Below are 12,612 nucleotides of genomic sequence, written 5' to 3' on the forward strand. Positions count from 1 at the left end.
TGCTGGGGCCTGGCCTCTGGGGCCTCTGGGGCCTCCGAGGGGCTCCGTGGGGCTCGGGGGTCGCCCAGCCGTGACAGCCGAGACAATAGGAGTGTCCTCACCCAGCTCCCACCCACCACCTACCAGCCTCTCTCATACACACACATCCACTCACACATCCTGGCGTTTGGCCTACCCATCCTTGACCACAGTTGGTAGACAGTTGCACCAGACACTGACATTTCATATCAAATACATCATTATGGTCTAATTATAGAACTAGCTGACCAGTGGTATACAGGAGACAGAAAGCAGCTCATGAATAAAGCACGATTACAGTAAATGCGATGGTACAGAAATGTGCTACAATGAAGCACCTTGCAAATCTGAAAGACGATCCAGCGAAGTACATCCATCTGAACAATAATAAGGCATGATAATAAAAAAAACATAACGTAATTACAGGCACTTCAAATGAGGCAAAAACACCCTTCCTACACATAAATCCACCTACCCACTGTGAAGTGCACAAACATGTGAGTGGAAACTAGGAGTGGATCAAATCCATCATCAACTAAAAAATGTTGCTTTACAGTGAGCAAAAGCAATTTTGGCAGATCCAATTTCCCCAAGTGAAGGTGATTTACATGTTTAGAAATCACACTGAGATTGAGAGGAAGCAAAAAAGCAAAAAGGAGAGTTCTAAACAACACATTTCAACATTGGTTTTAACAGCTTGGCTGCCACTTCATCAAATATTGAATAAATCATTTTCTTGGCACTGTATGAACACAGCTGCAAAAAAAAAAAAAAATCATGCACACACGCATACACGCACAAATGCAGGCACGCACGCACCCGTACATGCACACACACACAAACACAGACACACAGAATGCCTTGTAGTTTTGATAAAGCAGCAGCTTTCTCTTTTGTTTTGCAGCCGAGCAGGGATTAGGCAGTGCGGGTCTTTGTCCTGCGGTTTTCCAGTTGAGCAGAACACAAGAGCCTCTACCTCCACTAATACAGTCAGACCTCCCAGCAGGCCTTTCACGACACAGCCGCTAAGAACCTGCTGCCCAAAAGATGCTTTTCAATGAGTTATCAAATCTCCTCTATACTGTCCATGCCTTTCAACCAACTCTCTTTGTCTATTCTTTTCAATTGAGCATTGAACACATCAAATAGAACTGATGGGCAGATAGATGGACAGCAGAATGTAGCAGAGCCATTTTAACCTCCCTCAGACAGCGCCACTGCATAGTACAGTGAAGGTGCACCAGTAAAAATATAGTGTTGCATTTCAATGTATATGGAGTATAAAATATAAAAACTAACCTCTTCAATGTACAGTAAAAGTGCAATGTCCCAAATATAACAAATAGACATTGTAAAATTTGAATAGGAGTATGAATGTACATTTTAATGTTTATGATAATGGGCTTTCAAGGGTTATTAATCAAGCCATAAACAACCATGTGTCTGTTGCATCTTAGAATCACATTTTGATGGATTCTCTACAGCATCCTATAGTATAATCTGCCTTTTGGGTGAAAAAAAAAATATATATATATATATATAGTTTATTGACTATAAAACATGCTACGGAGGCCCTTACTTACAGCCAGGTTGAGCACAGAATAAAGCCAGGGTTTTGATGAGTTCATCAGGAGGCCATGTCGTTTATGCACAGTCACACAGAGGGCAAAGGTCACCCCAGGATTACCCAGGAGGCCACTACATATGGGTGTCAGGCTTATTTTCAGATTCCACTCAGACCGACCATGCTGTTGTCCCACAATCCCGTAGACTACATTGAAATCACCATGCCATTGCCATATCATATAGAATTCAGTATCATGCATATATTTGATCTTGTTTCCATATGATCTGGAATGTCCTGGAGAGCAGTTTGAGACAATGTGGGAATATCCAACAATTTCTTCCTTCACTTTACATTGTTTTTAATATTAAAAGGAGAGTGTGCAGTCTATTCAACTTAAGCATATTTATTCTTTATTTTAGACTATAGTCTATAATAGTGGGGCAACAGAGTAGGAGGGGCACATGAGAGAAAGATCTGGCAGGGTTTGATCCAAGACCAGTGGGGGCGCACATGTAGCTCCATAGGCAGAGGATTTAACCACTCGACCAACTCTGGGCTCCACTTAACATTTTTAATACTTTTCATGGGCAGTTAGGATGCATGGCCAACGCATCAAAACCATAAGAAGTTTGATAAGCTTCTCCTGTCAGCTTTTACAAATCACTATTCAGGTGGGCTGTATTCATAATTCATCAACATGGGTCAGGCTGATGATCATGTTGACTTAACATTTGGTCTGACATTTCAGCCCGACTCACGCCTGTCATTAGCTCTCGCCCCACGCCACCTCATCAAAGTCAGTCACATGAGTGAGAAAAAAAAAAAAGAGTGGGAGAAAGGGAAAGGGGAAGAACACGGAAGAAAGGAAGAAAGAAAGGAAGGAAAAAGAAAGGAAAAACGAAAGAAAGAAAGAAAGAAAGAAAAAGACAGAAAGAAAGAAAGGAAGATGAAAGAAAGAAAGAAAGAAAGAAAGAAAGATGAAAGAAGACGATATGATACAGTAAAATTATTACACCTCAGAAGTGGGAGATTTACAGTGCACGTGATATTTGCTTCATTTGTTCATTTTGTTAAACAAATATTACAAATGTGGAATAATGGCAAAGGAATAAGTATAGATACACACATATACCACATAAATACTGTAATCAAACACTCACTGGCATGCGCACACACACACACACACATATACACGGACGCACACACAAAACCACTGAACCAAACCTCAACCCCCACCCCGACCTTTCTTGCGGTAAATCTGTATCATCAGCCATCATCCAGCACATCCCTAATAGGAAACGAGACGGTGCCAAAAATGTCGCTCGGCAGAAACTAGAGCAGCAACACATTTCAGCCAATAACAACACCACCATGTTGATTTCAGTGGGGTGATATTGGATGATATTGACTGTTGGGAGTATTGCTGTGCTTCTCAAAGTCATTTCCGACCAAAGCAAGGACATCGACACACATCACACACACCCACGCTGGGCTGATCGGAGCGCAGACAATGAACAGGGGAGCGGAGGCAGTGCATACTGACAACCTCCTCTCTGTGGGTGACAGCTCTCCATCAGTCTACATCAAACAAATGCACGCATGCACGGCCGCACACACACACACACACACACACTCACACACACTCAGACTGATTGGCTGGTGCACACACAAACCTGCCTCAACCTGTCAGCCTGTTGGACATAATAGAAGACCAAATAAACTGTCCAGGATCACTGTATACGTGTCGGTGTGTGTGTGTGTGTGTGTGTGTGTGTGTGTGTGTGTGTGAGCGTGTGTGTAGACAGCGGAGGAGTGCGCGCCGGACTCATCATCCCAGTAATTGATGGTCATCTGTCATTGCACAGTGTTGATAATCTTCCTTTGGACAGGGGTTTGTCTGAACAAGATGAACGCCAGCCTATCTACTGTATCTGGTGAGACTAATCTGTGTTCTCATTTACTGAAACACAGAGAGTGACAGAGTGCTGTGGCTGGTAAAAATGAGATGAATCGCAATGAAGGCTGTCTATAGTGTCATTGTGTGTGTGCGGGTGTGTGTGTATGTGAATCTAAGAAAAACTAGACTGCTCTTACCTGCAACTTGAACCATATCTGCAGTGGTCACATTCTTAGGGTTTGGCCCAACTCTGAAAGTCAACGCTGGACCCAGGACACTGCAAAACAGATGCAAGGGGGGGGGGACAAAATGAGCTATCGTATTTTAGATTAAATCATGTTTAATTCTACATCAAAGGCAGAACTAGAGGGAGAGGACAAAGGTGTCAATGAGGAGGGGGGAAAAAAAGCTCTTCGAGATAGCATATATTTTAAAGAGAAGTGAACTTCAATGAATTCTGATTTTCCTTTCAGTTTAAATTTGGCCAAACACCAAAGTATAGTCAGCGGCTATGGACCTTGTTTTCTTTTCACCTGCAGTAACCCGTCTGTACTCCCTGTGCCCATTCTCTCTGTCTGGTCAGGAGTCAGCAACAGACTCCTCTCCCCAGGGCAGAATAAATGTTTAAGGTCCCCGAGGTTAGCTATGAAATAAAACCTAACAACCCCACCAGACTCTGTAAGAACTCCCTGTACTGGTCAGAGGGAAAAAGTGTATCTACTGTGTAAAGAAAAAAAAGAAATACACGGATGTCTATTGAAACCTCCAAAAATCCCTAATGAAAAGATATTTTGTAAGAGGCTCAATCGAGAGGGATATTAGCTGTTAAGAGAACAAATCTTGACTTCATCATCCTGGGGAGTGCTGTCTTTCAAAACAGGGTTCAACAAGGCAACAGCAAACATGTTGTGCCCCACAAATGATGAAGTCCCTGTCTGGGCCAATCAGTAGCAAACATGTCAACTTGTTTTGAGCTGTAATTGAAGTTCCCCCTTGGGCCAATCAGTGTAATTCTGAATGCTGGAACACAGCGGTGAGATGTACCATTTCCCCAAGTTTTGTCAAAATCAGATCAGTTCTATCTGAGATATTGAGTGCGACACATAATTTTGGAAATGTAAGAACACAGTGGTGAGATGTACCATTTCCCCAAGTTTTGTCAAAATCAGATCAGTTCTATCTGAGATATTGAGTGCGACACATAATTTTGGAAATGTAAGAACACAGTGGTGAGATGCGTCATTCTCCCAAGTTTCAGCAAAATCCAATGAGTAAGCAAACATTCTAGCGCCCCCCTTGGGCCAACCGGTGACATTTTGAAAATGCTGGAACGGGGCAATGAGATGCATCATTCCCCAACGTTTCGTCAAAATCTGATCGGTGGTGTCCGAGTCGAGATATTGTGCGTGACGTACAGACGGACTGGGATTCAATCCATAGTCCCTCCCCTGATTTCATCTTGGGGGACGATAATGAGTGATTGTGAACGCAGAAAGGTGAGTTAAGATACCTAGTCTACCTGCACCCTCTCTTTCTACCAGCCCTCAATCACCAAGGCATTATGTCGTCATTTCTTAGCCGTATGTCGTAGGAAGTGTGCGCATTAGTGTACTTCCAGGCAGACTGTATGACAGAGAGGGAGATTCATCAGACTGCCAGTGTGCTGTGACCCAGGCCCACTCACCATCAGTCAGACTGCTACAGAGGCAGGGACGCTCGCTGGGCCAGGAGCAATATATGAGCCAATACTGCCAGACAGACAAACGAAAGCATGCACTGATGCATTCGTGCACATGATCACACACATGCTTACACGCTTACACACACACACACACATGCACACACACACACACGCACACATGGCTCCAAAAGAAATATGTCCTCCTCTAATGCCTTCACCTGGGCTGTGTTTGCTCTCATAAATGTCAATATTTCCACAATCTTTACCCCTGCCTCGCCCATTCTCCCTGGCCTAAGACATTCTGCCAGAGATCTTGATGCATCTCAAATTGAACTGACGTGGGGGGTTTTTTCCCCAAGCCAGACAAACCCAGTCTAAATATACTGGGGAAAAACCACTACCACCATGGGGTGATGAAGTTAAGGTAGATAAGTTATCTGGAGGACTTCACACTGGCTCCTGTGTTATCGCATGTGTAAGCTTGGACTTCATATTAGCTTGGCTAGCGGGACAAAGTGTGCATGAGTGTGTATGTTCAGACTGGTTGGTGGGATATTGGTTTGGGGGGGGGGGGGGGGGCATCTGTGTCTGCACAGACCGTGTATGAGTATGGACTTGTGAGTGTGGGTCCCACTCCCCCTAGTGCCTCTGACCAGTAAAACACTTACGTCATCTGAAAGGCACATCATCCAGACCTGCTATTTTCAAGCCTCTTTTGAAAACGTAAGATTTTTTTTGTGCTGATTACAGTAGCAGTGAAGTCTAACATAACTGTGATCGGCGTATGGACATTTCAACGTGGAATTAACCAGAACTTCCAGCCTCTTCCCACTAATATTTCTGCCCGAAATTGTTTTCTGCTCGCCTGTTGCGGTGCTCAAGTATCTCCTCTCCCCTCTTCCTATCAGGGCTCATCAGAGCGAGCGAGAGCAGCCTGAAGCGGGGCGGTGTGCTCTGACCCAGCACTAGCACTAGAGCCGGCTCATATTCAGACCGAGGCTTTCAAACACTCACCTGCCGCGGCCGCACAGCAAGAGGCACAATGAGCTTGCGTCACGTTCTCCATCTCTGCTATTTCTCCATGAATGCGCTTTCATTACTCTCCGAAAGGAAAAAGAACGGGGATAAACAACCCTAACAAAGACATTTTCTAGATTTGTCTTCTGAATAGAATGCATGTGTGCTGTTATCAATATGTGGCATAATATAGTGTGGACTCTTTGAAAGCTTTATTCGAGGCAAGGTTGATTCAGTCTAAAGCTTTACACCGGCTTTCAAAGATTGTGGTCAAGGATATATGAATGATACTATAGTGCTATAATGTCATTGGCTATTCATTAGTGTCCAGATAATCACATCCGTCATTATGTGCATCAGGAGCTGATTCTGAGTGATACGAAATGACAGGTGTGATAATGAAATTAACTCAATCAACACTGGTATAATGACATATCCTGGTGTTACTGCTCATCACAGGGCTTGAATTTGAAGCTGAAGAGGAGATTGTCTCCCTGGTTGAATTCATTTTGAGGTCATTATGGTTATTTTTTGATGCTAAACGCTATATTCAGAATATGATACTGACTGACAGTTTCCCCTCTCAATACCTATTATGCGAGCCAGAATAGTCTGTGTCTACAGTACAGTGCAACCGCAGACTGCAGTACATCGGCTTTGGTGTTCATATGCTGCGGGTGTTACTGAACCACCCAGACTTCACCTCTCCTGCAGGAGCGTCTTGAAAGGCTTGTCAGATCTTAGGCGAACACATCTCCTCTGCCTCCTACATGGTCTGACACCAAATGTACAGCAGAACCATGGAACAGCAGCAACCGGCCCGGGTTCAAGGACAGTTCGCCCGCTCATTAATATATTAACCGCCTCCTGCTGGACTACTTTCTCTATTTCCAGCTCTGTCTCTTCATCAACTGCTATCTCGCCTCCTTTTTCCGCTTGCTCCCTTTCTCTCTCTCTTTGCCTCTAACTGCAAGTTGTTTGATGGTATGACTGCTCTCTTTCTGACAAGGCGTATAGTGACAATAGTGGCGCGGCAGTGTTTTGAATACAATGGAGACATCAGTATGTGTCTGGAGGTAATTAGGCCTGATTTCTCTCCCTGTGAGAAGTCAAACACTCCGAAAGGTCAGAAAAACAACAAACGCCCACATTCTCTGGCAGTGTGGCACAGCATTTTCACACAAACAGTCCTTACAGTATCTGGACAACCTTCATTCTCCTCCCCCAGGCTCAAAAGTGGAGAAAAAACAATGCAAAACAAAATCGTTCAAATGCTTTAAATCTGGCCAATTATCTTTGCTCTTCTTTGGCTTGTAACTGCCAGGTAAATTCTTATTTGTGATGATATGTCTATGTATGTGTGTGTGTTTTTGTTTCATGAACTTTGTACGTACGAGAGCTGGGTGAGGTCTGTGGCGTGGAGGTTGAGTCTCTGCGCCAGTCGCTCCATCAGGTCCAAGCCCTGGTCAGTGGGGAGGGAGCTGGGGGAGAAACGCACAAACAGCCGGGCGTCACTTATGGAGATCCATATCTATACAAGATACACGCAGTCATCCAGCCGTTAAAATGCTATTTTTTTTTAGTATGGAGATATTGCTTCAATTCATACCCACTAATGGGTCATTGCACACAAGCAAAACCTATGGTTGTCTGAATGAATGTACTTGCACGTGCGCACATGTACACACACACATACACACAGGCACGCACAAACACAAACACACAAAGCCATGGTGCTGAGGGAATAGGGATCAGCTGCCTCTTCAGGCTTGGTAAATCACCTGCTTTTTTCCAGCAATGAGACAAACAATAAGGTGCAAATGGAACCTGCATGAGGTGTAATGGCTGTATCATATGGACGCGCCTTTCTCTCCCCTTTCCTCCGCTCATCTCTTTCTTTTTCTTCGTCTACATTCACTTTGTCTCACGTACACACACGCGCGCTGAAGCTACAACACGGTGACAGAAAGCGCACAAACACATGGGGCGCGCGTGCACACACACCCCCTCACGGTGAGATGAGAATAATAAGGTGCAAATGGAATGGAGGTGAAGTGTAATGGTGGTCTGATAAAGCCATGCCTCATCTCAGCTCAGTCCGTGGCTGCTCTCTCACTCAGAGAGTAAATCGCCAAGGAAATAGACCAAACAAAGGCAATCTGCAGGCCAACGCGCTGGATGGAGGAAATGAGAAGGGCACACACACACAAACACACACACACACACACACACACACACACACAGAGAAAGCTACTTTATTGCTGACAGCTTAACCTGGAATCACTGTGGCTGCCAAGTGACTGCAAGGTGACATGCACCGAAAAGTCATGGATCATAACGAGACATTGTCCGACGCAATGTAGAACCTGAGCAGCAAACTTTAAAATTTTGTTGCCACTGGTTTAAGATGTAAGGAATTCAAAACACCATAAATAAAGTGATGGCAGACAGGAAAGCAGTTAGATATAAGATATGAAAAATAGAAATGTGGCATGAGCTGGGAGTCAAACCCATGTAGTCCTGAGTATGTAATGTGGCCATTGGCAGACTGAAGTACCAGGATGGCCCAGGATATTCTTTATGCTTTTCTTTTTATTTGTGTCCTTTATACTTTTTGGATACACAGCATTCTCTTAAGTTAAAAAACGAGATTCTAACAATTATTAGACATATTCAAGCACAAAAATGATGCTGAGGTATTGTTTTTCTTGAGCCTGTATTTGACACCACATTACAGCTGCTTTTTCTAACAGCGGCAGAACACAGAACAGTGTACTGTGCATGAGTGGTTGATTCACTCCACCTTTGAGAGAGTGGGTGGATCTTTTTTCTCCACTTTTTGAGAGCTTTTGAAAGTTAAAGATTCGCCAAAGCAATTCCAGACACGTTCGCCTCCCTCTGCGGTAATTCTAGCAACTGGAGAGCTCCAGGAGTGACTTGGTTGTTGATGCTAGCACTTTTCCCCTTGGGTTTCTCTCTGTCTCTTTCTCTTCCATCCATACCTTCCACTTCTCCCCTCCTCCTCATACCCCCCACCTTCCTCCTATTCCCCAATCCCCCCACTACCACCACCACAATGTCAGGAGCTGTCAGATAAGCAGGTTTGCGTAGCCTCACTGCAGGGTGCGAAGGAGCCGGGGATAACAACCGTGCAATCATGAGGTCTGCAGCAAATGCAGACACCACTATAGGCCCACTATAGGTGTCCGTTAGGTGGGCTGATCGGCTGTGGATAGAGGGGGAGGAAGAGGAGGAGGAGGTGAAGATATTTCGTCTGGAAGGTGACCTGTTTCTTTTCCCTCGGCACATACTCGACTGTGTTGTGCGTGTTTGTGTCTTAATCTGCGTGTCTATATATACTTAATGCTTTAGCCTGTGTATGTGTGTTTGTGTTTATGGTGTATGTGTAGGTGTGTGTGTGTGTGGCCATAAGTTGACAGAGATCGTGCCCATCGGGCCTTTATGAGCGTATGTCTGTTGAACAGGTGAAGGACAGCCCACTGACACCAGACTTGATAACGCCATAAAGGGATTTGAGAGAGGGCCAGGGGCGAAGACACAGTCGATAGGAACTTATCTTCACTGAGCCTGAGCTGAGTGAGAGGTGAGAGAGACACAGAGAGAGAGAGAGAGAGAGAGAGAGAGAGAGAGAGAGAGAGAGAGTGAGAGAGAGAGAGAGAGAGAGAGAACTTGGCTACCCTTCCTGACACAGTATCATCATTAAAGCTGTAATACAGCACGGTAATACCCACACACTGAGGGATTTATCATCCCAACTATTGTAATCAGGTGCAGCACACACTAAGGATTTCAAACTACTGTATCCCTTTCCATAAAAAGACTTGCATATGTGGGCGGTTTAGACAGAAATTGTGTTTCTAAAAGGCAGTTTCAATAACTGAGCAAATCAGACTGAGGCTTGGTATTAAGGTATGTAAAATGAGTCTGCGTTGAAACAGGTCCAACAGTGCGGCTGACAACTGGTGAGTGGAGCAATAAACTATAATATAAGAGTGAGCTATGAGCTATAATATCACGTTGCAAATAACCACTAACCAATTGTGAGAGATGGGTTATAATACCCTGTACGGTAAGGTGGCCGGTTTTGTTATTGGCAAAGAAAGACCACCAAGGTTAAATCCACATGGATCAATGTATTAGATTTACTGGAAAGATCTACTGTATTCAACATTATATTAAATTGTGTCTATTTTATACACTAGAACCCAGTGCAATATTCTCTACATGTGTATATATTCCTGTTTATTACTATTATAATTTTTGTTGTATTACTGACTTACTAGCTTCCCATAAGTGCAATCAGTCAGGTTTAAATAGCAAATACTGTATAGGTTTAAATAGCAATACTGTATACTTAATTTCTACTCTATTCTATTTTTTTTTACTAATAATACTAATACTATTTTCATAATTTAATACTAATACTATTTTCATAATTTTGGGTTGTTTTTATGTATATGGCAGCAAACCACCAAGTCTAATTCCTCCTCTGTGCAAACTCCCATGGCCACTAAATCTGATTCTGAAATCATATCACAACCTGAATCAAACTCACTCTGAGTTGGTGATAATGTAGCCAAAGTGTCTGTCCTTCCCCCTGCTGGAGAACTCCTTCACCCCCACGTGCACCAACTGAGTTTTGACTCTCATGTCCTTCTTCTGTGGTTCCTCCAGCTGTTTTGTCCCGGTTTTGGCCTCCACTCCCTTGATCCAGCTCTCTACCTCTGAGTCCACCTGAGCATCAGGCCCCTTCGCACCACCGGTTAAACCCAGGGTGGAGTCACCCTTCACAGGCACCGCCACGGTCCTCTGCTCCCACGGGTGGGGCACAGGGACCTGGGCCTGTGTCGTCCGGCTCTGGACATTCTCCAGTCCCACCACTTTCTGGCCGGCACTGGAGGCTGCTGGTCCGCCGCTGTTGACCTCCAGATCATTGAAGGGCTCCAGGTTCAGGTAGTCCAGCAGCTTGGTGAGGAAGGCTGCGTGCTGTGTTGGATGAAGGTAGATATCTCTTTAGAACATTGGAGGCATTTTCCACATATTTTCACCTACATATTTTCTTTTCTTTTCTTTTAGAAGAGAAGAGTTAATTAATTCCTGGAGAGAAATTAATTACTATTTTGAATAGAGTTTTACATTCCATGATAAAATATCAAGCACTGAAAATCTTTGAATGCGTATTGCATTCAGCAAAGTCTCCAGATCTGAGTGCTGCTGCGTCCAAGGTCCAACACCTTTCATCTATCTATTTCCTCATACATTAGAGGATGCATTCATTAACTTTACTTACTAAAACCTAAAGAAAAGCTGCATGGCATTATTTGTATTACTTTTAAATAAAATTGTAAGTACAATTTAATTAAAACGTTGAGGTTACCTCGATGTTTTAATTAAATTTAATTGAATTAAATAAAAACAAATTTTCTAAGATCCTGCAATTATGATCCTGCTTTCAATTTCCTACATTTCAATGATAAAGTCTGGACAACTTTCAAATCATCCCTATTTGAACTGGCATTCGGAATTGAATAAAATGTAAGTTTGGACATGTCTCTCTCCCCCAGAAACCAATTTATTGGTTGAGCAGAATAATTTTAAATCACCTTGTCAACAGGCTCTTTGTCTGCACCGTCTATTTGTTGGCCTGAAAACAGACACAATGTATGTGAGCAGAATGTGTGAAAACTGCAGCTCCCCATTGTATTTACCAGAGAAAAAACAATTATGACTCAAAACAAAACACCCTCAAAATACATTTGATAGCATGTTCTGTGAAGAGCATATCAATATTGCATTGTAAAAGTATTTATAAAGACTTACAAGATCTATTAAGACTGCAATATATAATGTTTAATGGATATGGTTTTTAGCTCATACTATTTTACAATGCATTCAAGTCATAAATAATGTTATTGCAAATTCTAATGTGACAACAAACTTTCCAGGCTTTTACTCAAAGAATAAAAGGTCTACCTTGGAGTGCTCCTCTCAGTGTGTCTTCCTGGTCCGGATCCTGGCCTTTGTCTGATTCATGGTCCTGGTCTTGATCCAGGCCCAAAGTTGCCAGTGGCTCCCTTTTACCCTCGCTGTCCCCCCTGGAGTCTGTGGCTCCTGGCCCTGGCCGGGCCCCAGCCCCGGGCCTCTCCTCATGCACCACCTGCAGGGCTCCTGTGATGACCTCAGCCAGCTGGTCCAGGTCTTTGCCCATCAAAGCCTCCATGTTGACGCTGTGCCTTCCCAGCTGGTTCACCACATTCTGGATGAATCGCTCTGGACAGGAGAGAGATGAATGCAGACACACAATCACATCAAGTGGAGGATAGATTTTAACACTAAAATGTTGAAAACACAAAAAAGCACTATTTATCCTCACACAAAGAAAAAAAAAGATCAGGAATATTGTGTGGTGCA

General features: G+C 43.7%; 1 protein-coding gene across 1 annotated transcript in view; it reads right to left on the reverse strand.

Annotated features, from left to right (window-relative positions):
- ptprn2 (protein tyrosine phosphatase receptor type N2) overlaps positions 1-12,612 on the reverse strand; it is a 104,825-nt gene that overhangs the window by 66,796 nt on the left and 25,417 nt on the right. The window contains exons 6-10 of the mRNA XM_071525957.1: positions 12,175-12,471; positions 11,805-11,845; positions 10,757-11,187; positions 7,575-7,661; positions 3,680-3,759 (exon numbers count right to left, since the gene is read on the reverse strand). Of these exons, the coding sequence (XP_071382058.1) occupies positions 3,680-3,759; positions 7,575-7,661; positions 10,757-11,187; positions 11,805-11,845; positions 12,175-12,471 (936 nt within the window). The remainder of the gene's footprint in view (positions 1-3,679; positions 3,760-7,574; positions 7,662-10,756; positions 11,188-11,804; positions 11,846-12,174; positions 12,472-12,612) is intronic.

The sequence above is a fragment of the Centroberyx affinis genome, unplaced genomic scaffold, assembly GCF_046629955.1.
Source record: "Centroberyx affinis isolate AG114_WGS23_722 - 3 ecotype Tasmania unplaced genomic scaffold, CSIRO-AGI_Caff_v1 ptg000109l_1, whole genome shotgun sequence".
Lineage (NCBI taxonomy): Eukaryota > Metazoa > Chordata > Actinopteri > Beryciformes > Berycidae > Centroberyx > Centroberyx affinis.